Source organism: Tenrec ecaudatus, chromosome X, assembly GCF_050624435.1.
Source record: "Tenrec ecaudatus isolate mTenEca1 chromosome X, mTenEca1.hap1, whole genome shotgun sequence".
Taxonomy (NCBI): Eukaryota; Metazoa; Chordata; class Mammalia; order Afrosoricida; family Tenrecidae; genus Tenrec; species Tenrec ecaudatus.
In genome coordinates, this window is record NC_134548.1 from 123,370,067 (window position 1) to 123,397,721 (window position 27,655).

General features: G+C 40.1%; 1 protein-coding gene across 1 annotated transcript in view; it reads right to left on the minus strand.

Moving 5' to 3' along the window:
* RNF128 (ring finger protein 128) overlaps window positions 1-27,655 on the minus strand; it is a 75,024-nt gene that overhangs the window by 34,474 nt on the left and 12,895 nt on the right. The window contains exon 2 of the mRNA XM_075538577.1: window positions 846-1,093. Coding sequence (XP_075394692.1) covers window positions 846-1,093 — 248 coding nt within the window. The remainder of the gene's footprint in view (window positions 1-845; window positions 1,094-27,655) is intronic.

Here is a 27,655-nt window from a genome sequence, read left to right on the forward strand (position 1 = left end):
ATTAATTTCACAGAGCCGTGTGTTGCATGTCAGGGTTCATTCAACAGCAACCGGTGTCCTTAGGAAAAGAATTGAGGATATCAGGAGAATAAGGGACAGACTGAAGGTGGTAGGATCCATGGCACCCCACCACAGGTTCTTCCCTCTTGTTTAATAGTGCTTTGGTAACTTTCCTCTATTTTCCCTACCTTTTATATCTATCTATCTATCTATCTATCTATCTATCTATCTATCTATCATCTATCATCTATCTAGCTAGCTATCTCAGTGTTGTACTGGGGTAGGGCTTATGAATATATGAATCTGTTTGGAGCCTAATACTCTTATCATACACAAATTTAGTCTAGTCTCTCTCCCCATCCCCTAAGAACACAAATATATACAGACACAAGCACACACATGCATACAGCAGGAAAACAGAAACAACACACACAAACACACATGCACGTTAAATAAAAGTGGTTACTTTTGGGGGTTCACTATAGTGGTTTTATACAGGAGTTGGGGCGAAGGTTCCCCCCTTGATTTCTAAATTATAGTCAACAAAACAATATTTATTTTAACAAGCACATGCAGCTATGCCTGTATATAATCAAAAGCTGTCTCTGCTCTCTACTGAGGACTTAGAAGACTTGATCTGGCAGGCTTAAGTTCCTTGACACATCATGGGAGCAAAGTTTGGGGAAGATGGAAACTGGTATAGTTTTAAAATCCTAACCAAGGTTTAAAAAACATATGCATGGATCATTGTCAAGGAAATGAAATACATTAAAACGCTTAACACTGAGACTAAAATAAACACAGTCACAAATATCTTAAAATTGGAAGAAAGAACCATTACAAACCTGTTTTCGGTTTTGAGCTCTGGCATTCCGTAATCTTCGAGCAGAATAAAAGATAAAATAGCCCACTGTTGCTGCCGTAATTATGAAAAAAGACACAGACACGAAAAAAATTGAATAGTGATTCACCCAAGGGCCATGCTTTTTCCCTACTTCAATGACCATTGTGACTTGTATTCCTTTTTGAATAGACTGCAGAATTTTTGTGCCTTTCAGATTGCCAATCATGATTGCGACAATGTCTCCTGCACCTGTAAAAGAAAGAAATTCAACTTTAGTTTGGGAGATCCTCCCTACTCCAAAAATGCAATTACTACCATGATTTTAACTGAATTCAAGGAGCAAAGCAAGAATATTCATTCACTCGATCTTGGCTGAGCACAACTATGTGTATAATAATTACAGAGAAGGAGACTTTGTTGCTGATCTTAAGGAAGTCATAGTCTAATAAGGAAGCTATAATATAAAACAAACATGAGAGTCTCCTCCCCTGCTCAGGGTAAGAGGATTTTGTTTGTGGTCTCATTTGCATCTTATATGAAGGCTTGCTTAAAAGACAAACAGTTCCCTGAATGGTAGAAAATGGGGTTTACAACCTAAGAATCTGAGATTTGGGAAATGCGGACATGTAGACTATCTGCAGACATTTTAACTCTTGTTTCTTAATTTATAAAGTGGTAGACTCTACCATGAACTCGTTACTAAAATGTGTAAAGCTTTATTTATCAAGTTTAGTAATTAGAGAGAGTCCAAATGTAAAACGTATACGTAAGAGAGGACTTTCAAAAGTTCGTGGGAAAATAGAATGAAAGATAATGGAAACTGAACTGGGTTTTACCTCAAACCCACCTGTAGCAGATTTAAGAAACCGACATAGTCCCTTGGAAGGCTGAAATGCCCTAGTGTGAGAAGAAGCAGCGGATGCCTGCTAGCTCAAGGTTATGAGACTACATCGGTTCAGATCCCTTGCTTTGCAGGGGCACAATGAATGAGGGTTCAGGACTACATGTATTTACCACTTTAATGCCATTTTTATTTTCTTATGACATGCGTTAATCTGGTAAGCATGGCTCTGCCTTTTTGAATGAGTGTTATTGAAAATTTTACCCTACCACTAACCTTCACTGTTGGTGTAAATAATGTCCGGTCACTTAAGAATTTAACCTGTGCAATTCAACAATTCATGTATCGTGCTCTGAAGTCAGCCTACACTTGTATACCGTTCTTTTTTCTCAAGAGTTTTAAATTATATATCATTGACTAATCCATGACTATATATTGATAGAATTACTCTATGCCTCTCTAATAAAATGATGGGAGCTCTGGTAGCATAGTGGTTACATGTTAGGCAGATAATTGCAAGGTCAGCAGTTCGAAACCACCAGTCGCTCCAAGGGAGAAAGGCGAGACTTTCTACTCCCATAAAGAGTTATGGTCTTGGAAACCCACAGGAGAAGCTCCACTTTGTCCTATAGGGTCTCCATGAGTCACAATATACTGGATGGATGGCCATGAGTTTGAGTTTGATTGTAAACTTATAGTGATGTCTCTAACTCTAAAGTGAACCAGAGACATATATAAACCATAGATATATGAATGGATTTTGGGGCTTGCACTTAATTCTAGCTTCAAACTAAGAACAATTAGTTTCTTATGACATGGCCCTGCCCTCCCTCATAGAGATCACTAAAGAGATAGGTGCTATAGCAAAGTACAGTGAAGAAAGCAGATGGTGCCCAGCTGTCAGGAGGAATAGCATCTGGGGTCCTAAAAGCTTGCTTGTCTTAAAACAGCAGCCATCCTAGTGAGCCATCAACTAAGTCCACATGGAAGAAGCTCACCAGCCTGAGAGACCCATGGACTGTGAATAATAAAATCCGAATCCAGAGGGAGGAAATGTTATAGGAGATTAAATTGTGAACACCTGGTTTTCAGAAAGCGATGTATGACAGGGGAAGCCTACAATCCAAGTGCAAGGTCTCCACATGAATGAAGTCTCTGGGGTAGCCCTCTGATCATAGTCAAGGGATGGGAATCGCCTTGCTGTCAGCTGGAGAGCTTTGTAAAGTGGATTATAGGAGGTGCGGTCATTGTTGTTGTCGGTTTGTTTCCTGTTTGTGGTTTGTGTGATTTTCTGTCTATGAAATCCAGGATAGGCAGTAACTAGATAGGGACATGGCAGGGGAGGATGGGGGGAAATGGGGAGCTAACAACTATGAGTTTGAGAAGAAAATGTTCTGAAATTGATGTGATGATGGTTGTACAAATCTTAATATGAGTGAACCACTAAATTGAATATGTGAAGTATATATTAATCAAATTAATTTTAATGGAATTTGCTCATGAACCTTTTGAAGTTCCCTCATATGTCCATGAAGTGTAATTTTACTACATCTTCAAACACAATGTGAAATTAGTTCAAGGTGCCCTTTGATTCACTAAGGTTTCATTTTGATTCAATCAATTTAGCCATGAGGATAGCAAGTTGAACTGATAAAATGTATGCTTCTGTTCAAGAGCAATGAAAAAACCCTGAAATTACATGAAATTTGTTACTGAAAGTTCAATATTTATATTACCATACCAGCTACCCTGTGCAAGGGTTTAAGTCCTGTGGGAAAAAAATAAAGGACAAATCTCTTTCTCAATGTTGTGAGAATGTCAGATTACTCGTGCTATTCCACGGCTTATCAAGATTTATTATCCCTTCTAGTGTGTATGACCTGAGACCAATAATCTTAAGCAAAAGAATAGAGTTCTTTGAATGTTAAGATGCTGCCAACCAGAGAAACCTCCCACTGATATTTGGCTAATGATCAAACTCCAATCTGGAATAAACAGAGAAACACACACACAGAACTCCAAAAAGGACCTTTCGACTAGAATTCAAATACATTAGGACAGCATTAAAATAGTATGCACACATTCAATGATGAAATTAAGAGTTAAGATCTTAAGTACTCAGGTAAATAGCAGACTCTTTATCCAAATAAAACCTTAAATTTGAGATTCCCCTGTGGCCAGAGTCTTTAAAAGATTAGGCCAAACAGAAATACTTTCACAATATACTTGCTGAAATCCTCTACCAATTTGAATGTTCAAAAATGTTCAGTGTTCATAAGTATTATAGTTAGAGGTTAACAACACACTCTTCTAGTTTACGTGGGAAAAATCTAGGAAAAAGGGGGGAATGAGTGAAGGAGTCTGAAATATAGGTACTTTGCTCTTTTATTTTTCAAATTATTTGAAAGGCTTTAAATGTTGAGCTATGGTAGCAAAAGTCTAGACCTTCCTACAATTCCGTTTTGTCAGTATTTGCCATTTATCAGCAAAATTTTCAGTTATAAAACTTTGGCTAATCGTACAACCTAGGTTTCATTTCTGTTATGATAAACCACAAGCTTTGAATGTATCAATGATGCTAAAAACAGGCAGATTTATTATGATTTTAAAGATCTTATAAATTACAGATGGATCCTCCTATGAGCTTTTTTGATTACTGAATGTAAGTTTTTATTCTTTTAGAAGATGGGAAGTGGGTGGCAGCGGTGGGTGCTCAGGAACATACTGGGCATTGTGACCAGATGGAAATGAATAAGCCAGATAGGCAAGACATGCAAACAGTCTACATTCTAGGTACAATACTGTGTTTCAATTTCCCCAATTCTTATTCATACACATGATATCTAACCCTACCATTGATTAAGTCCCCTAATCATATACCCTTGCAACCATCTAAAACTTGTTCCCTATGTCTAATTAATTGATGAAATCACAACCTTTCAGTTCAACTAGGCTAGGTACACCTCAGGACCATGTTTGAATCTTCACTGTTCAAACATGTAGATGTTACTTCCTTGATGCCTCCTACCATGAAATCCTTTCTTCTGTTCCTCTCTTGGTATATCGGTTGCCCTTGGTGTTGATTCAAGTCTGATCCAATAGGGTAGACTAAAACTGCCCCTTAGGGTTTCCCAGGCTATAATCTCTACAGAAGCAGTCAGCCACAGTGCAGATGGTGGTTTCAAACTGCAGACCTATAGGGTAGTAGCCAAGAACTTCATCACTGTGCTACCAGGGCATTTTGCTCCGTGATTATAAGCCCCATCATTTCTTTTCTAAATGAGTTCAGTAGCTTCCTAACTAGTCTATTTCCAATTTCTCCTCTCCCCTTAGAGAGTTTGCCTTCCTGATGGACTTTGCCATCATCGTTTGACGGAATGCCTCTTCTAACACTCATTAAAGTCAGACTCCTTGGCCTAGCACCTAAAGTCTTATATGATGTGGTCCCAGTTGGCCTTCCCAGTTTGATCTAATCTCTATTATTTTCCACCTCTTGAACATTCAGTTCCAGTCACATGACACCCTCTATCACAGTCACTCACGTACTGTATCTCTTCCTGGTGTTTAATTTGTTCCCTTGGGCTACCAGTTCCCACATCTGCTCTGACATTCCCTGCGCTTTCTCTTGATGACTCAAAACCCAAACCCAAGCGCAGTACTGTTGAGTCCATTCTGCCTCATAGCAATGCTATGATACAGAGTAAAAACCACTTCATAGAGTTTCAGAGGCTATAAATCTGTACGGAAGCAGACACCTTGCCTTGTCTTGTTCCTGCAGAGTGACTCCTGGGCTTGGACTGATGACCTTTCAGTGAGCATCCCAACAACATTCAGCTCACTAAGCCACCCGGGATACCTATGACTTAGTCCTGCTCAATCGTTGCCGCCTATGTTCCCTAAGTTCCAGTGAAAGTGTAAATGTTCCTATGTGTTCCCTTAACACTTGGCTTTTAGTGGTTCCACACTGGGCTACTAACTGCAAGGTCCGCATTTGAATTCACCAAGGATAGAGCAGGCTTTCTACTCCAGTCAAGAGCGGTCTTGGAAACCCACGAGCAGTTCTAACCTGTCCTATCCCGTCGCTGTGAGGTGACGTCGACATGACGCCACAGCAGTGACGTTGGTTTGGGAGCACTTCCTTGTGCATTTTGCATTTCAATTAGTATAATTTATTCCCTTTCTGGATTAAGAATATTTTATTAAAAACTGTTTCTTAACTAACAGCAGTAATGTATTCTTTTATGTGGCATTGACAGAGAATGAGATGTCTCATATTAACAATTTTTTTCCAGGTAACAGAAGTGTTCCATTTTACCTAAATACGGGATTTTAACAATTTTGAATGATATTCCAAAAAGTAATCCATCCTGCCCTAATTCTTAACTAGAGTATATTGATTATGATTTATTGACACCGAATCATCGCGAATATGTTATGTAATATATTTGTTGTCGTTTGGTGTCATCGAGTTGGTTCTGACTATTAGTGACTCTGCGTACAACAGAGCAAAACACGGCCTGGTCCTGCGCTTGAGGAGCCCGTGGTTGCAGCCACTGTGTCCATCCATCTCCTTGAGGGCCTTCCTCTTGACTAAGCATGAGGTCCTTTACCAGTGACCGGGCTCTCCTGATAATACATCCCAAGTATGTTTATTATAGTGAGGAAGGTTCTTTTGTCCTAACCTGCTATGACTGAGAGGCGAGGGTAGGGAAGCTTAAGAAACACACAGTCTGCTTCATGTTTGAGTTCTTGTTGCTTCTGCCAGCCTCTCTCCCTTAGTTCTAATGTCATGCTTTTAATCTATCGACATCTCTGAAAAGACTATCAATCTTGGATCTAAATCAAGAATAAAAGAGATTTTCAGAGAGACCTCGAGGGCTACAAAGCACGTACTCAGAGGAATTTGTATTGGTTTTTCACAGACATTTTTGTTGCTGTGCTCTGGATACGTGCAGGTGCCAGAGAGGTGACCGGGTTTATCTAAGCTATGCCCTTCTCTAAGGGCTTTACATGCCTTAACCGATACTCCGCACACCAATCCTACAAAGTCAATGTTGCTACTATTCTCGTTAAAAATGAGATTGACCAACTTGCATACCATAGCATACCATAGGCTCATAAGGTACAGGACTGCTCACTGAACCCAGACAGTTTGACTTGTAAGTGCCTCTGCTTTTTGCCATCATTGTGTATTAGCTCTCTATCTTTAATGAGACCTAATGCTATTATTCAACTATAAAAGACACCATTAAACAGGTACATTCAGGGATGTAGTGGTGAATGTTTAACTAGCTCTTGGGGGTGGGAGAAGGAAGTCGTGATTTATGCTGTGTGCTAATGTCCATGCTGTGAGTACACCTACTATGACCATATTAGTGTGGCATTGCGAACCTAAAAACCAGAACCACATCTACCACCATCAAGTCAATTCCGACACACAACAACTTCAGAGAACAGAGTAAAACTGTCTGAGAGGGTTTCAGAGGTTAGAAATGTTTATGGAAATGAACTGCTACATCTTTTCATGCAGAGCTGCTGGTTGGTTCAAACTGTGGGCCTTTGGGTTAGAAGTTGAACTGCTTTAACCACTGTGCCAGCCAAGGTCCTCAGGATTGGGAAGTCATGGTTAAAATTGGCTGATATTCATTTTACTGATTCATAACTACTTTAAAAACCAAAGTCCACATACCATCCCAGATTGTGTTTGCATTTCTAAACTATTTTGCTGAAAACCACAATTGAAGAAATAGGCTGCTAAACCAAAGAACACTTATTTTTGTGGGAAACAAACAAACAAATAGATTGGAAAACAAAACACATCCCACCCTTTCTGAATGGTGTGGGTGTGTTGCTACGGCAGGCCTTTTACTTTCTGCTCTGTCCTTAAAAGAAACTAAACTCAAGGGGCTAATACTCTCTTTCAGCTGATTCTAAACTGCTGAAATTGAAATTAATGATGTTGTACGTGATCTTTATGATAAAAGGATCACAATGCATATTGCATATATGTATAAAGTTAATAATTTATTATAAGCCACATAGTTCATATTTGCATTCAAAACTTATTCTGAACATTTTACCTCTCTGGTTTCTGGTGTGTTGGAAAGCAGAAAATGAAGAAAACATTTCAAATATACACACAAAGGCAAGATGCTGTTCTCATTGTAAACAAGATTTGGGAAAAGCGAAGAACAATATCTTTTTCAAGGGGATGATGGAAACAATATTTTGCCTATTTGAAAGAGTGGGCAAGTGTTTCTAGCTTCCTAAAGACACTCAAAGCATCTTCCCTGAAGACAAGAATTCAAATGCTCCTCTACTCCTTCAACACAAGGACACTTTGTTTACAGACCCTGACATTCTGTGATGCTCACCCTCCTGACACAATCGCTGAAGACAAAATGGGTGCCTAGGCAAATGCGGTGAAGAACGCTGATGGTGTCTGGCTAGTAAAAGATACAGTGTCTGGAGTCTTAAAGGCTTGAAGTTAAACAAGTGGCCATCCAGCAGAGAAGCAACAAGCCCACATGGAAGAAGCACACCAGCCTGGGTGATCATGAGTTGTCAATGTGATCAGGTAACAGGCATTAGAAAACACAACACAAGCAACTATATTGATGCAAATGATGTGGGTCTGAGAGGACACCCAAAGCCTATCGGTAGACAATTGGACATTCCACACAGAAGGGTCACAAGGAAGCAATGAGTCAGCCAGGGTGCAGCATAGCACAGATGGAACATACAACATTCCTCTAGTTCTTTAATGCTTCCTCCTCCACCTCCCTACTATCATGACCACAGTTCTACTTTACAAATCCGGCTAGACAGAGCATGTACACTGGCACAGATAAGAGATCTTGACACACAGTTCCAGGACAGGTAAACACCTTCGGAACAGTAAGGAGAGTAGTGATACCATGAGGGTGGAGGGAAAGGGCTGGAGGGAAGAAGGGGGAGAAATGGGAAACTGTCTAAAATAATTGACCTATAACCGCACCCCCCATGGGGATGAACAACAGAAATGTGGGTGAAGGGAGACAGTGGACGGTGTACGACATGAAAATAATAATAATGTATCATTTATCAGGAGTCCGTGAGGGTGGGAGGGCGGGGGAGATTGGGAACCAAAGAGGAACTAATACCAAAGGCCCAAGTAAAAAGAAAATGTTTCAAAAATGATGATGGCATCATATGTACAAATGAGTTTGATATAATTGATGTATGGATTGTTATAAGAGCTGTAAGAGCCCCCAATAAAATGATTTAGTAATAAAAAATAATTTTAAAAACAGCAGAATGCAAATGTAATGACAAAAAACTCAGACCCTCAAGAAAAAAGTCAAATTAACAGTTAACAAACTTTTATTTTTAAACTATGTCATTTATAGTACTGAATTTTACTTATCATTTGATTATTTTACAGAACATATTAAACAGAATATTTTTTTTACAAAAATCATTTTATTGTGGTTTAGGTGAGGAATTTAGTTTCCCATCACTAATTTATACATGTTTTTCTTCGTTACATTGATTGCAACCCCTTGATAGATTAACATTCTTCCCAGTTCCTCCATGATTTCCCCATTTTTATCCACCCATTTTTCCTACCCTTCCTATACCTCTGAACTTAGTTTTTGGGCAAATACTTCCCTTTTGCTCTCACATGATTGGTTTTTGTTGTTTTTTGATTGATTATTTTAAAGAGTACTTTCTCACAGGTGTTATTATTCACTTTCTAGGCCTTTCTATTGTCTGGTGAACCCACAGATTGGATTCAGTTCCAGGTTTAAAGGGTGCTGCAGTCTCCGGTCTCTATATGCACCAGTCTATATGACCAATAAGTCTGGTCTGTTTTATTTTATGTTTTTGAATTTATTCTACATTCTCCCTGCCCCCCATTCTGTCAGGAACTTCTATTGCAGAAATGGTTTTACCAATAGAAGTCATGGTGGTGCAGTGGTTATGTGTTGGACTGCAATCTGCAAGGTTAGCAATTAGAAACCACCCCCAGCCACTCCGAGGGAGAAAGATGAAGATTTCTACTACAGTAATGTTACAGTCTTGGGAACTCACAGGGGCAGTTCTACTCTGTCCTATCAGGTTGAACTATAGGATTGGAATCGACTTGATGGCAGTGAGTGAGCAGAGTCATTGCTACTCAAAATGTCCTTAAAGTTGCTCTTTAGAACAATGGCAATGTACTAAAATATGTAGGGGTTCTCGAGCTATGCATATCATTGCAACCATTACTTCATTTGGGAAGGGCCAGATTTAGACAAAATATGGACTGCACAGCTTCGGTGAGCTGATTAAAATCAAGTTCTAATGAGATCAAGGCTATGGTTAATGAACCTTAGCTGGTGATGTAGAAGACAGACAAAACTCCAACTTCATTAATTAAGTAATTTTTTAGTATCTAACAGTTCTGGTGGCATAGTGGTTTCACATTGGGCTGCTAATTGCAGGGTCTGCAGTTTGAAATCACCAGACGCTCCAAGGGAGAAGCACAGGGCTTTCTCAGAAACTCACAGGAGCATTTCTACCATGCCCTGTAGGGTCACTATGTGTTGGCATCAACTCGATGGCAGTGAGCTTTGTCACACATCAGGCAATGTGCTAGCCCTTGAGGTTTCCACGATGAATAAAATATAGTCCTTGCCCTCTAACCACTTGCCAGTGTCTCCTATGTTAGCCGTTCACTCGGCGAAGATGCAATCTAAACCAGTGAACTAAATTGTGAACATCTGTGATCATGATTACAAGTAGAAAAAAAACACTCCAAATCACTGGTTAGTAGAATGTAGTCCTAATATAAAAAAAGACAATGTGGGATTTTTTTTCAATGTCCCCAAATTTATAAAACTACCAACTGTCCTTGTTTTGCTATTTTTCACTTGTTAGTGCTCTTCATCTAAAAATTAATAATTAGAAACAGCCTAGGCTGAGTGAGGGAAGCAGAACAATGTAGCAAAAACAACAATGAAGTGGGTATCTGAATATGGGCTGGCAGCTTCTGCCTCACAGAGGTCATAGGGCTGTACTAGACTTCTACCATTCTATAAACAAGACTGGCAAAGGAATACAATTATAATTCCTTTTCTATCTTCAGGGGATCTCCAATTCACATAGAATCTCACCCTTTTCGAAAAAAAAAAAGTAGTGCCCCTTCTAAGGAAAATTTTTTAACAATATTTTATTTTCCAAGGGTGTCTGGATCAGTAAGTGGACAGCATACCACTTTGGCCTACTCCTCAATCATGGGCATCTGTCATCCCAAGATTTGAGCTACTTGGGGCACTTTGCTTTAATGGTGATTGCGAATTTTCCTTTCTTGGATAGCAAAGTAATTTACAAACTTTAAAATGTATGCACTTGTTAAATGCCTATCTGATTTGGAAACATAAATAAATGCATGAAAGTTAATGCCTTGCATCTGATGAATACATTTCCAAAGTTGGATAGCAGATAAATCAGTCATTTAAAAATTCCAATTTACTAATACCACTGTATATTTGAAAATTTGTAAAATGATTTTATACAGATCCTATCTCTAAACTCGATGCCATTTGCCTGGTACCTAATGCACAGATGAGAATCCATGATGGTAGTGGGTGATGTGAGAGACTGCTAACCACAAGGTCATCAGGTAGAAACCACCATGGGCAAAGATGAGGCTTTCTCTCCTGTAAAGATTTACAGTCACAGACACACACAGGGGTAGTTGCTATGAATCGGAGTCAACTTGATGGCAGTGGGTTTTGTTTCATTTTAGTGCACAGAAGTACTCAACATGGTGAGTACAGGTGGTCAAGTGTTTGGCTGCTAAAGACAGGATCGACAATTCCAACCTAACACTTCATGGGAGAGAGATGTGACTTCCTGCTCCCATAAAGATTTATAGTCTCAAAAACGCCCAGGGACAGTCTTACTTGACTTTATGGCAATGAGTTTTACTACTGTCGTCTTGTGATCTCCCAGGGGTGGAAACAGAAATCCAGGTGGTTTAAGGGACTCTTCTCTGCTCATGTAGCTTATTTAACAGCAGACCTTCTGGGTTTAAATTAGGCCAACCGCTTTAAAGCCCTATTGACAGAACCTGACTACAGAATCCTTCATGTACTAAGCATGGGTCATACTTAGTTTGTACCTCAAATGAATTTGTTCTCCCTTAACTTTGCTCTTCCTGGGTATGTCTTCTCTGAAGGTCCTCTGAACAGTTACAAAGCCGGCGCTAGAGCTTTTTCATCCAGTATATCCTCAGCAAACATATGTTGAACACTGGTAGTTTGCCTAGCAATTCAACAAGCAATAAGCCACAAACCCACTGCTCTTGAGTCGATTGTGACTCATAACAGTCCTATATAGAATTTCTAAGACTGGAGCAGATAGTCTTCTTTCTTTCTTCCTTGGAGTAGTTGGCGGGTTTGAACCAATGACCTTTTGGTTCAGCAACCCAGTGCCTAATCCACAGCTCCAATTGAGTTCCCACATTTTATATACTGCATGTCTCCTGTGCTGCAGTCCATATAGAAAATCGACATGGCAGCAGCAGCTGGTGGAGTCAAGCTGCTGTGGTTACCAGCCCATCTTATAACCTACTACACCAACAGGGCTACTTAGTACTTGTGGAGACAGCAGTAACTATTAACTATTAGTAACACATAGAGTAGGACATTTCCCTAGGAATAAATATTGTTCTCCATGACTGAAGCTCCAAACCAAACCAATCTTACTGCCATTGAGTTGGTGCTGACTCACGACAGCCCTATGGGACAGGGGAGCACTGCCCCTGTGGGTTTCCAAAACTGTAACTCTTTACGGGAGTAAAAAAGCCTCATCTTTCTCTTGTGGAGTGGCTGGTGGTTTCAAATGGCTGACCTTGCAGGTAGCAGTCCAAGTCATTCCTAACCCACACATCACATCATTTAATCGCTCAACTCCTCCATGAATTATATTTCCATTTCACAATGGAAAAATGATCAATAATAGCCTATCTGAACCCTAATTGCTTAAACACAAGTTTCTGGGTCCAGTATAATGTCAATAACACTTAACTGATAACACAAAGGTAAGAACATCACTTAATTCTATAGAGAATTCTAGAACATCCAACTTACAGATAATGGACATAATCATGATTTTTTTCTCACTCCTCCCTGCCTCGTTTTCACTCTGATAGCCAAAGTATTTTAGGAAAAGGGACAAATTAGAAATAGGTACAAATTAATCAAAATGAGTTATAGTCAATTAATATAGCTCTCCTAGTCTTAATTCCTTATGTGCTGCTTTATAATTCTCCACTCTATGCTGTGGGTATACTCCCATTTTGGAGGGTGTTCTCTTTTCTCTACTAATCGACAAATTTAGGGTGGGATTAAGTCCGGACCTTAGTAGGAGGCATGAATAAGACACACTTTGTTTCTTTGGGGAGCATGATCTGCCAAAAGACGAAAACCACACCTCCATCAAAGTCAACCCTTTGTGTGTGAGAGCCATCTCTGACACAGAGAGAGAGCCCAGGACCATTCGAGGAAGAGCATGTTTGTGATTCTCTGTCTGAAGTGGTAGAGGTACCAGAGACTGTGACACAGATTCTACGATGCAACAGCCTGAGACCAGAGGTCAAGGCAAGGAGACTATGGCACAGAACAGAGGGGCATGGAGGCAGAGGCCAAGGGACCACGTGGCTGAAAGCCTGAGGACCAGAGAGAGACTTAGTGGCTGGCCGAGGAAGCATTGCTGTGGACCAATGACTATATCCTTCCTGCTTACTGACCTTACCTTCCCCAAACAGCCCCCATAACTGTGAGTATTGTCTGAGTTCTGTGTGGCCATTGCAAGGAATTCTTGAACCCAACATAGAAGTAAAGTGCCATGGGAAGAATGGTTGGTGTCAGAATAGGGTAAAGGCACGACGGCCCCCTGCTTCATGACAAGTGGTCAGAAACAGCCCTCCACCCCCAATGCCATTAACTACACTGAAGAAAAAGCCCAGACTCTAATTTAAAATGTCCAACAAAGAATCAAGGTTTTAGCATGTACCTATCTTGGGAACAAATCTAATAAAATAGGCTACAGTAACTGTTAATGCGATTGAATATCATTCAATTAACACGTTAAGTAAAAGGTGTCTACAAGGAGCTCTGTGGGTTAGGTGTTGAACTTCTAACTGTAAGTTGATGGAGAAAGATAAGGTTGTCTGCTCATACAAAGATCTGGAGTCACAGAAACTCTATATTGGGAGTGTGGCTATGAGTCAGAATCAACCGGATGGCAGTGGGTTTGTGTTTTGTTTGTTTGGTTTGGTTTTGTAAATCTAAGGAGACCTGGCAGCATAATGGGTTAAGCATTCAGCTGTTAACCTCAAGGTTGGCAGTCAAAACCCACCTGTGAGAAAAACCTGGCAAAAAGAGGAGATGGTCTGCTACAGTAAACATTTAGAGATTCAGAAACAGAAACCCTATGAGGAAGTCCTACTCTGTCTTATAAGTTTACTATGAGTTGAAATCAACTTGATGACAGTTCTCTTTGGATCTACACAATTATAGAGACCTTTGTGGTTCAGTGGTAGAATGCTCACCTTCCATGGAGAAGACTAAAGTTGGTGTTCAAGGTCAATACCCCTCATTTGTAGTCATCACCCATCTGTCAGTGGTGGTTTGCACACTAATAGGATGCTGAGCAAATATTGACAGAGCTTTCAGATTAAAGTGGATTAAGAAGAAGAGCCTAAAGATTTGCCTCTACAGTGAAAACTATATGGGGCACAATGATATAATCTGCAATTGATCATGGGGATGGCGTGCCAAGATTCAGGCGAACTCAGGCTAACAACAGTATCATCCTTATCACTACTGGTCAGCACAGGCTTGATGTCAAGCAGTTACAATAAAACGTAAAGTAAAATAGAAGCTATTCTTACATATTAAAAAAACCATAAAAGAGGTAGGTTCAACAAGAGAAGATGAAAGTAAGGGCTCAAGCAGAAAGAAAATGTTTTGGAAATGCTGATGGCATCATATGTACAAGTGTGCTTAACCCAACTGAATGATGGATTGTTATAAGATTTGTAAGAGGCCCCCCAGTAAAATGATTAATAATAACTTTAAGTAAAAATAAATGCCCCCCCAAAGAGGTAGAATTTATTGGATAATTTACTATTTGGGAATTTAGAAGAGCACACATCCTGTCAAACACAAATTTATTCTATTCCATTAATAAACACAGTGATTAGGGTATTTTATAAAGTACTAATTTATTATTTTTATTGTTTCTTGTTTATCCTAGAGAATGTATGCTCCATAAGAGGAGAATTCTTTCTCTAAGGCATCGTTTAATGTTGGTCTCATCTGCCCCAGTGTCAGGTGACTTTCTAAGCATCAGATGAATCTTCTTCTGTGTCTGCTCTAACTGACTTCACTTGTACACAACGCCATAATAATCCACTTTGTCCATGCTACACACCTCTAATGTACTCTCTAGAACTCCCCTATGGCTAGGTTCCTATGACTGCAGAATGTAGAGTAGCAGTGTTTACCATTTGTGCGAGCCTCTCTAATGTCAGACAACAGAAGCTGGCAGGGTTCTCATATGTGCTTCTGCATTAGATCTACTGTGCTATCTTTTTGGTTAAAGTATATGAAGGAGGTCTGTCCCCCCACAAATATGTACTTAGAACAATAAAGAGTGTTTCAATGTAATTGTAAATATTTCTCTTTGACATTAAACCAAAACTCAGTAAGTGGTAGTTAAGATAGTGAATAAAACTTCATACCACAATTTTGTACTTATTTAAATGAAAATCCCCTGGTCTAGCTTGTACTTGGCATGGATCCCTTTTTTTATGCATGATTTTGTATGGTCATGTATTGGTCATTTGGAAAAATCTTTGTTCACTGAGTTATGCAGATCATCCATATAGTAACTCATTTCAAGTTTAAATAATATGAAAATTCAATCATTCATATCATCATTGACTTTAGATGAAAAGTCTAAGTATTAGAGAATTGTCAAGCTAATGTGGTAGATACCAGTTTTCCAAATTTCTGATTTTTCTTGAAAGCTTAAATTTTATTTTTGGCTGCAAGCATTGTGAGTTGTTTTCCTAAAAGAGACCAGTTCATGTAGTTCATTTATGAGGACATGTCTCCCAAATACGCAATTCTAAATCATCTTTACATGTCATTCCATGGAGTTAAAATTTATTTAAAGAAAGTAGTTGATTCAGCTTGTAACTCATACTGCACAAACATTTCCTTGAGACAATAGGTAGGCCACAGAAATGCTTTCTACTGACTTTCCATTCATCACACAGAGCAAACACAAAACACACACACACACACACACACACACACACTGCCCTGGTGGTGCTGTTGGGTTAGCATTGGACACAAGGTCTGTAGTTCAAACCTGCCAGCTACCCCAAGAGAGAAGGAGGAGGCTGTCGGATTCCATAAAGATTTCTAGCCTTGAAAACCCCACATAAGGTTGCTAGGAGTGAGAATAGACTTGGTGGCAGTAGGGTTAGGAATCATAATTTAATCGATGGTAGAAAAGGCAAATATTTAATAAACTACACGTACTCCTACTGATTCATCAAGAATAGTCTTAAATTAAACTGGACTTTTCTTTTTACTGCAAGTACATAGAGGTAAATAATGCAATCAAGAGTTTGACGTTCCTACCTTATTTTGTGCTAAGGTGCCTGCAATTCTGCCCACCACCGTTTTGGTACATTCTATAAATGGCAACTCAGTGAGAATGGCAAATGACATCCTACTATGAAAATAGTTTTGACCTCACAGACCCCCCTGAAGGAATTTCAGGGGACAGGAATTCCTAGATCATATTTTGAAACTGTTGGGCTAGATCAATGATCTCCAAACTTTATTATGTATGAAAATGATCTAGGAAACATTAAAACAGTGAACTCCCTTGGACTTCATTTCTAGATTCAGTAGGTCTGTGGAAGGGGGGGGGGCGCTCAGGAATCTGCAGGTTTTTCAAATTCTCTAGGTAATTTTGCTACAGGTGGTTTATTTATGTTTTTCAGGTTCTCTGTGGCCTATACTTTGAGAAAAACTGAAGCTGTAGTTTGATGCTACATTTTAAAATAATCACTCAGAGAGCTTGTTAAACTAGAGCTTTGGATTTAATATATCTACATTGGCAAGGCAAATTCTCAGCAGGTGATGAAACAGAATGACCTGTTCAAAGCAATGGATTGACATTTGAATGATACTACGGTTAAGAAATTTGAAGATGTCCCCACGACTAAGGCCCTGAGTCACCCTTCAGATCTGGGACTGGTCAACCCTGTGAGATCCAAAGGACAGTATGTACACAGATGGTTAGGAAAGAAAACGCAAACTTGATCAAGTTGATTCTGACTCATAGCAAACAGAGTCGAACTGTGCCTGTCAATTGCTAAGCCTGTAAATCTTTAAAGGAGTAGAAGGCCTCATTTTTCTCCAATGGAGTGAGTGGTGTTTTTATACTGTGGACCTGGTCATTAGAAGGCCAACGTGTAACCCACTATGCCACCAGGGCTGGAGAAGGGAAACAGGAAACACAAGGAGGAAACGGGATAAATGATTGCACGTTGAGGGGGCTGAAGTGAATGAGCTGCAACACAATGTGTAGACATGGTGCAATGTAAAACTGTGGATCTGCTCTGTAAACCTTCACCTCATTCACAATAAAAAGTTTAACAAAGAAATTTCAAACTTGTCTGGCCAGATCAATGTCAGTCCTTCGCCATCCCCACCAAAAGAATTATTTTGTTTTTGTCAGAACATATTCTACTTCAACACAGAGACATCTGTAGATTAGCCACATTAGGAATAAGACCACTGTTCTCCCATTATAATAAGTGTTCGCTTCATCATAATCTCTCAGCTAGACCATTGCAATATCTTTCTAACTGGGTCTCCAAGGCAATCAATTCCAACAGCTACAAGAGAAAATTTTCTAAATTGGAAAATGCTCACACTGTTCCATTAAGGCCCTTAGAGACCTCCATTTCATCGATAGAATAAAGTCAAAGCTCCTTTTAAAAGATCCTGACCCATCTTGATTAGATGTTCCGCATTAACACCCTCTGTAGGAGTCTTGCCTTGAAATTATCTTGATTACTGGTTTCTCATTAAACCACGAATTCCTTGAGAATAAGGACAAAGGCTTTTCTTCACCAAAACTACAGCTTTTAGCAGTATTCCCGGAATGTTTTAAAGCAGGTGTGGACAAACTCTAATGTCCCCTCTGTCTGCTGTCCAATGCATCCATGAAATACGCCCTCCTTGTATGTGGGTGACACCTGTGACTTCCTTCTATTCACCAGCACATGCAAAGGAAATGGGATGTCACTTTCATGATTGTATCAAATTATGTTAGACTCCAGCTTGCTAGCAGTTTCACTCCAGAGGCTCTTTACTAGCTTGATGAAGTAAGTGGTCATGTTGGGGAAGCCTAGGGGTAAGAAACTGTGGATAGCATACCGAAACGGCAGGTGGCCTCTAGGAATTGCAAACAGCCTGGAGGAGTGGGGTTAATCTCAGCCAGCAAGAATCCTGGGTCCACAATCCTAGCAGCAATGAAATGAGTTCTTCCCTATCAAGCCTCCAGATAAAAGTCGGCCTAATGGAAACCTTGATTTCAGCCTTGTGAGAGCCTGAGTTGAAGACCCAGCTAAGCCACAATTGGGACCCTGATTCCCATAAACAATGATATAAATGCGTATGTGTAAACTGATAGTGTGTGGCAATTTGGTACACAGCAAGAGGTTACTAAAACAGTAATTTTTACATTTCTATTATAACCTTAAGGGAGTCCTGGTGATGCCGTGGGTTACACATTGGGCTGCTTGCTAACTGCAAGGTCATCAGTTAAAACCTCCAGCTACTCTGAAGGAGAAAAATGCGGATTTCCACTCTTTTAAAGAGTTAGTCTAGAGGCAGTTCTACCCTGTCCTACAGAGTTGCAAATGAGTAGGAATTGACTTGATGGCAGTAAGTTGGGAGAGACTGTAACCCTAAACCTATTTTTTTTACCAAAATGTATAGCACATATACCTCTGAAAATCAATGTCCATTAGGAAAATTGAAATTCAATAGGAAAACCATGAAAATACTGAAGAATTTTCAAGAACGCCTCTATTTCACAGAGTAGATCCTTATTTGAAGAAGGCATATCCAAACAGGTCATGTCTGCCTACAGCGAGGACATATATAGAGATACAAAGTTTGTCAACTGCATACAGATACACACACTAATCCTAGTGTATAGACCTTGGGTTTAGTGTAAAGTTTATTGTCATAGTGCTGACTTACTGAAATTTCCAGAGCAACATGAATGGGGGTTGGGGAGGGGGTGGCTACACATCAGTTTCAGATGTAAATTCAGGTGCTGGGACAGATGCCCTTTTTTGCCTCAAGCTCCAGCTGGAATACAGTCATCCTAGTTCCTGGTAGAGTGATGGTTTGAGCACTAATCGCTTCAGAGAGCCCAAAAGGGAAGCCCCAAAACAGTGGGAGCAAGTTGAGTCTCTGTCCAACCTTGAATTTGTGCTGATCCCAAGGCAGAGAAAACAATAACACCCTCTGTCACTACATCTTGCCAAAGTTATATTAAAGGATGTTATTTACATATGAGGGTATTCTGTGATTGTAGTAAAATGATATGCAAGTCCTTCTATGGTTAAGAGTTTCTGTTTGGGGGCTGGTAAGGTTTCTAGAAACCCAATTCAACATTTGTTGTTTCTCAATGTTTTCCGGATGAATGCTGGTCAGTATACTTCGTATCATCACTGTCTTCCATCACTCGGGATCATAAATTGTGCAATATTCAGAGCTATTCAGAATCTAGTAAGATAAGAAGAGTGATGGTACAAGGTGAAACAAGACTAACCTCAACTGAACCTGTGGCCTTGGAGTCAGTTCTGGAACTCAAAGTGAACACAAAGGACAACGTAGAACTGCCCATAGTGTCCAAGGTTGGAATTTTCACTGAAGCAGATTGTCACATCTTTCTCCTGGCAAACCAAAGATGGACTTGAGCCACCGACCGTGCAATTAGCAGCCTGTTGCTTCAACCGCCATGACATCATAGATCCTCTCCTAACTAGCAAGGTATTCCTTGTTACAGATCACACACACACACACACACACACACATTTAAAATGGAAACATTCCACTACCATGCTCCTATGAATTTTTGGCAGCCCCTGTAATTCCAACTTACAGCAACTCCATGTGTGCCAGAGTAGAACTGCGTCACCCAGGGTTTTCAATGGCAGTGTTTTCGTAAGTTGGTTCCTAGGCCTTTGCCCACCTTTCGGCAGCCAAGCACGTGGACCCTTTGCACCACCTGAAGGCTCCGGTACAAGTTACAAAAGGGAAAAACCAGATTGTTTGTGAGAGGTTCCGGGGGAAGAAAACTGATACAAATGAGCGTTAGAAGTGACAGTGATCCTCTAGTCCTTGTAATTGTTGGTTTGGTTTTCCTGAAACAGTGAGACCTTGGGAAGAAGAATTTCCCAGAATAAATTCTTGCTGTGTCCGGGAGGGAGGAGGAAGGTGTGGGCACAGACCCGGCCCTAGCCAGCCTTTCGCTGACATTAGGAGGTGCCTTCGCTGCTACTCATCACTTGCCTAGCACTTGCTGCAGGGAAAGGACATGCATACACTCTGCACCTTTAATTCGACCAAACTGTAAACCGTGTCATTTTCTGTCCATCTGAAAGCTCTATCTAAATCAATATTTTGGGGGTGAGTGTCAGACTGAAATATCATTAGCAAAAAATACTATGAAAGGTAAAGAAACTCCAAACTCACTGCCACTGAGTCGATTCCAACTCCTACAGGGCCCCGTGAGTTCTTCAGCCTCCGAAAGGCTCCTGTTTCTCTTGCAGAGTGGTTGCTGGGTTCACATTGCTGACCTTGCACCCAATGCTACCAGCCAGCAGAGTTCCTTAAAATGCATCTGGGGCTGAAAACATTTTGTCTTCACGTAGGTTCCAGTGAGTTCTTTCTGACCTTTGACCAATAATGTGGAAAACTTTGCCCTCAGGTAGAGTGTGTTGGAAAGAAGATTATTACCCCTCCCCTAGGGAACATGGGGAGGGGCAGTCTCACCCTCAAGAATTTACTGGGTGTGCCCTTGAAGGAAAGTAGGGTTCTAGGGTTACAAAGTCCTGAGTCATAAACCTGACTGTCTTGGTCAGAGGGCACCAAACCTAACCTGTAAATTTTTCTGATCTGCATTACTCTGGGTCTCCTCATCATGGTTCCTTTCCTGTGTATATAGTTCCACTTGTAACAACGGTGCAGTGATCTGCCACTAATCCTGATTTTGTGACACTTTCTGTGAATCCCTTAAACTCTATTATGGCCTCATGCTGATGGTCTCCTTCATTTAGATGATGTGACTATCTCATATCTGTCCTGCTCAAGACATAATAAATGTATCGCTATAAATCATATTTGAATTTGGGATACCCCCACACCTCAGGAGCTTGGGTGGAGCAGTGGATTAAGCATTTGACTACCAAACACAAGGTAAGCGGTTCAGATCCATCAACCACTCTTCAGGAGACAGATGAGCCTGTTAGTTTCCACAAACACTTATAGCCTCAGAAATCCTATGAAATGGTGGCTATGAGTCAGAAATGACTAGATGGCAGTGGTAGGTTTCTCCCTTGTGACTGGAATCAGGTCACCAGGGGGTTTTTCCCTCTCTTGGGTGCGTTTGAACACTGTCATTAAAATGAGAACCAGATGCCAGGGACTTAAGTTGAGAGCAAATGTTTTGAGAATGATGAGGGCAATGAATGTACAAATGTGCTTTACACAATGGCTGCATGTATGGATTGTGGTAAGAGTTGTATGAGCCCCTAATAAAATGATTAAAAAATTCCTTTCAAAAAAATTACAGAAAGCATGAGGTTGAGAGTTAGAGGATTCATTTAGACCTGACCACACAGAAACGGAGCTCCAAAGGGCTAAACTGTGACCTATAAAGGTATCTGAATTAGAGACAAGAGCATTTGGCATGGCTCTATATGAATTTTGGTAACATAAAAAACAAAACTAAACTCACCACTATCGAGTCATTTCTGACTTACAATGACCCTACAGGACAGGGTAGAACTACCCTGTTACAAGACAGTAACTCCACAGGAATAGAAGTCCACATTTTTCTCCTGAGGAGCAGCTCGTGGTTTCGAACCACTGACCTTACTATTAGCAGCGCAACATGTGACCCACTATGACACCAGCTCTCCTTTGGTATCATGGAATATATTAAAGTAATAAATAAGCATATTATATTATCCAAGTATATTAAATTTCTAGCTCTAGTAAATTTTACAACAGCTAGCTTCTATTGTGAAGTCTGTGAATTTATTATAAAGACAAATACCTGCAGGCAGGGTGCAGAGTAACAACAATGAAACATACAACTTCTCTCTAGATCCTAAATGCTTCCTCCCTACCTGCCCCCCCCCCCTACTATCATGATCCCAATTCTACCTTATAAATCTGGCTAGACCAGAGGATCTGCACTGGTACAGATAGGGACTGGAAACACAGGGAATTCAGGACAGATGTATCCCTCAGGACTAGTGATGTGAGTGGCCATACGGGGAGGGTGGAGGGAGGGTGGGGTGGAAAGGGGGAACCAATTACAAGGATGTACATATAACCTCCTCCCTGGAGGACAGACAATAGAAAAGTAGGGGAAGAGAGAAGTCAGCCAGAGTATGGATTCATGAGGGAGGGGGGAACAGGAAGGGAGGGGAAATGAGGAGCTGATACCAAGCACTCAAGTGGAAAGCAAATGTTTTGAGGATGATCATAACAAATGTACAAATGTGCTTGACTCACTGGATGTATGGATGGATTGTGCTAAGAGTTGTATGAGCCCCCAATTAAAAAAAAAAGATCAAATAAATAAATTTAAAAACCAAACAAAAACCCGACAAATACCTGTTTTTATTCTTTTATTATAAATTGTCTTTGAAAAGTCGAGAAAAAATAAATAAACCTAGCCTGCAGAACTATATTTTGAAGCTGCATTAATGTAATGTGAAAGGTACAATATTAGCACAAAGAAATAGGACTAAATGTCACAGCTGAAAACATTCTGGGCGGCTCAAAAAAATAAAAAAAGAAAAGAAAACATTCTGTTCTTATCATGGTGAGGCAAGTATGGGTTACCAGCCTAGGGCAAGGGACAAATGAGAGAAAGGGAAGAGAAGCTGTCAAATGCATGTCAGCAGCATTTTCCAAATTATATGAGAGATGTTCAATGTTTGGTGAGGAAAAATATCATTCTATTGATAAATAAATATAGAAAACACTGCACTGAACAAAGTTGAAAAGGTATCTTTAGTATACCAAAAGGAGCACTGGAGGAGCTGTCAGCTAAGTGTTACAGGACTGCTCAATCTTCAAGGTGGATGCAAACCGACCAGCCACCATGTGGGAGAAAGATGAGGATTTCTGTACCTGTAACGATTTCCAGCCCCAGAAAGCCCTATCTAAGGTCATTATGAGCTAGAATAGAGTGGGTGGCAATGAGTTTGGGTTTTGGTGTATTTAACTAGCAAGCCACAGGCAATACGGCTTATGTTCACTGGTTTTAGCGTATCAAAGGCTCTGAGAAAGGCCCCTTGGTAATATGCATTGCCAATCTCCAAGACAGGGTGCAGGTGGGAATCCGAGGGTGGTTATTTTAACACACCAAGCTCTACATTAAATTGCTTTATATATTATCTCATTTATCTCTAACAACAACCTACAGTTATCACCCCTCACCCCGCCCCTGTGTATCACACATGAAACTGAATTTTCAAAAGGTTATCTTGCCTCAGAGATTATGGCCTTGTGTCACCCTTCAGATCTGGAACTGAACTTATCCCCATACATACCTCCATTTTCAGCCAAACAATAGGCAATTCTATGAAGGGAACAATAGCACTAGGGAGGTCAGCACACCTTAGAATAACCAATCACTTGGGATTGAGAGGGTAAGATTTACCCAAGGACAAAGTTCGAAAGGGTTAGGAAAGAGAAACGCAAATAATCAAACTCACTGCTATCGAGTCCATGCTAACTCATTGAGAGCCTTCAGGACAGGGTAAAACTAACTAATCCTGTGAGTTCTCAAGACCATAACTCTTTTTTAAAAAAGAATCATTTTATTAGGGGCTCATACAACTCCTATCACAATCCATACGTACATCAATTGTATAAAGCACATTTGTACATTCATTGACCTCATCATTCTCAAAACATTTGCTCTCCACCCAAGCCCCTGGTATCAGGTCCTCATTTTTCCCCTCCCTCCCCCTTACCCCCTCCCTCAAGAACCCTTGATAATTTAGAAATTATTGTTTTGTCATATCTTGCTCTGTGCCACGTCTCCCTTCCCCCACTTTTCTGTTGTATGTCCCCCAGGGAGGAGGTCACATGTAGATCCTTGAAATCGGTTGGTTCCCCCTTTCCAAACTACCCTCCCTATGCCCTCCCAGTAACACCACTCACACCACTGGTCCTGAAGGGATCATCCGCCCTGGCTTCCCTGTGTTTCCAGTTCCTATCTGTACCAGTGTACGTCCTCTGGTCTAGTCAGACTTGCAAGGTAGGATTCGGATCATGACAGTGGGAGGTGGGAGGAAGCATTTAGGAACTAGAGGAAAGTTGAATTTGTCATCGTTGCACCCTGATCTGGTCTCCTCCCCAAGAGCCTTGTGTAAGGGGATGTCCAATGGTGTACAAATGGGCTTTGGGTCTCTACTCCGCACTCCCCCGCTCATTCACTATGGTAAGATGATGCCTGATACCTGATCCCTTGACACCTTGTGATCACACAGGCTGGTGTGCTCTTCCTGAGCTACATGGCCGCTTGTTTACCTTCAAGCCTTTAAGACTCCAGACGCTGTATCTTTTGATAGCCAGCCACCATCAGTTTTCTTCGCCAGATTTACTTATGCACCCATTTGTCTTCAGTGGTAAGAACATAACCCTTTAAGTCTAGTCTTTCTCCTGGTGGTTTTGAACCACTGACCTTGCAGATCACAGCCTAATATGGAACCAGGATGCCAACAGGGATCCTTGCAGTCAATGACCTAAACCAAAATGTGTGTGAAATGTTGAATGGAAAACTGATGCACTCTCTCAACCATCACCCAATTCACAATCAAAGCTAAAAATTAAAAATTAACCTGCCCAAACTCACAGAAGGAATACATGATAGAGTTGGAATTCAAATGAAGGTCATCTGATTCTTAAATCCCCTTTCTTAATTACTGACTTTCAAAATGGCTATAGTCATTTCCTTTATTCAAGCTTAATATTTTTGTCTTATTATAATTTTTGAGAATATACACAGCAAGATTCACAGCAACTCTATAGTTTCTACATGTATAATTTAGTGAGATGGAATATATTCTTTGAGTTGTCCATTTGTTCTTACCCACCTTTTCTCAGGTGTTCTGCCCCTCTAACATAAGTTCACTGTCCCCTAAAATCAAACCAAACAAACAGACAAACAAACTTACTGTCATCAAGTAAATGCTGACTCAGGGCAGTCCTATAGGACAGGGTAGAACTGTCCCCAGTGAGTTTCCAAGATTGTAGCTTTCTGAGAGTAGAGAGCCATGTGTTTCTCCCATGGAGCAGCAAGTGTTTTAGAACTGCCAACCTTGAGGTTAGCAACTCTGAAGTTCTTTGATAATCTGAGATGCTGTTGTCACTCTGATTCCATTTAGCTAGTTCTTTAAATAGTCTAATGCTCAAGGCATTTTTTTACTAGTCTAGCTAAACTATTGTTTGGTTATAGGTTTAAAGGTTTTCTCAGGACAATAGTTTCTAGGATGCGCTTACTATCTAGCTTTTAAGGTTTTGCTACTCTTTAAAATTGAAATACAAAGGACAGAGAAAAGACAAGATCACAGGTTCCATTTCTTGATTATCTGATATTGCCCTGATTTTTTCAGGGTCTTCTCAGAAAAACTGCATTGTGAATATCATCATTTTTTTTCTCTTCCTACATGTGAAGTAGTTATATATTTCAAAATGTGATACTAAACTGCAGTAGTTATCAAGCAAGGTGTTATGTTTAGTAGTAATAGCATTGTTAGAAAAGCCAAGGGATTATGACTCTATGCACATCTATCCACATATATTATAAAGCACATAGGGGGTCCAGTGATGCATATTTCTTAAACATAACCACATACCTTATAGAATTGGATATCTGGGTTTGAAGGAACAGGACATCTTGGTCAATTGGCATAATATAGTCCTAAAGTTATGTTCCACACTCCAGTTTGGTGTCTGGGGTCTTAAACTCTTGTGGCCTCTAAGATAGAACTCTACTCATCCAGAGTAAAAGAAAGAGAAGAAGCCAAGACTCAAAGAAGAAACCAGTTTATAGAAATCATGACCTCACCTACCCTGAGAGCAGAAGAACCAGATGCTGACCTGCTATCACAAATGGGTGTACAATATAAAGGAAGAAAAATGTGGAACAGAATGTAAAACTCTTTTAAGAAAATAAAGTGAAATAAACCAGACTCATTGAGAGCGGAATGCTCAATGATTGAGAGTGGAACTGGTTGAGAGTGGAACACTCCCTATGACTATTGCTGGAAATACTCTTTAAACCTGGGATCTAACCTCTGAGCCATGTAGTAACTAAATTACAAACTGGTACAAATGCTCCTCAAGCATTTTCCTATATGAAATCACATGGTCAACAATTACTTTATAAAGATAAGCACGTAAGGGGGCGTGGAAACCAGATGAATGGTACCAAAACAGAAATAATGAGAATGCTCACACATTATAAAGAACAATAACCATTATCACTGAACAATCCGTCTAGAAATTGTTAGATGGGAAATGAAACTGCTTTGTAAACTGTCACCACAAACACAATTAAATATTATATTTTCTAAAAGGCTTAGAACTAATATTTATAAGAGATCATTACATGTCAGACACTTTATTTACTCTTTACAATTTCACTGGAAATGAGCACTTTATTTTTATAAATGAGATCTATGAGGTCCTGCTTTATAAATTGCTCAAAATTCTATGTTTATTCATTGGTATTCCTGGTGTTCAAACCAAGCAGCCTGATTCAAGGAAACTTATTCTTTCATTGTCACATGCCACCTCCCAGTTCCAAATAGAACATTCACCTTTAGTATAATACTTTAACATAAACATAGAACAAGCAAGGAGCTTTCTTTACCCTCAAAGGGTAATCTGCTGGCCTTTAATTGGATTACTCGAGGTATAGTAAGTCCCTTTTTGGATTGCCAGTTCAATCAAAAGGTACCAGTCGGACAGAAGAAGCAGAAAGGGTGGGGGCTGGGATTTAGGGCAAAGGAGAAAATAGTACTGTCCAACTGGCCAGTTTTTGAGTTTCTAACATATCCCTGTTTTCTATCATAATTACATGATATTCTAAAACATGAGTTTGACGGAAAAGCCCTTTCAACTCAGAATGCTTATGCATTGGGCTGACATTCACAAGGTTGGCAGCTGAAACCACAAGCCCCTCCTCAGGAGAAAGATGAGGCTTTCTACTCGTGTGAAGTTAAAGTCTCAGAAACTCACAGAGGCAGTTTTACAGGGTCGCTGAGTTGCTATGGGTCCTATAGGGTCACCATGAGTTAGCATTGACTTGATGGCAATGAATTTTGAGTTGGTATGTTAAATAGAGTCTGCTCAACAAAGAGTCCTACAAAGTCCCACTCACATCATGCTACCCTTGATCCCCAATGAATGCTGAATTCTTCTAAGTGAGAAAAGATATAACTACTTGAAAATCTATTGCCATCCACCAGAAATCAAAAGTCAGGTATGTTCTTAAACTTTTTGGAGCATTCATTGTGAATGCTATTAAAATAAAATATCAAAGTGCTAGTAAAATAGAGCCTTGTTTAAATTTGTTCTGCCTTA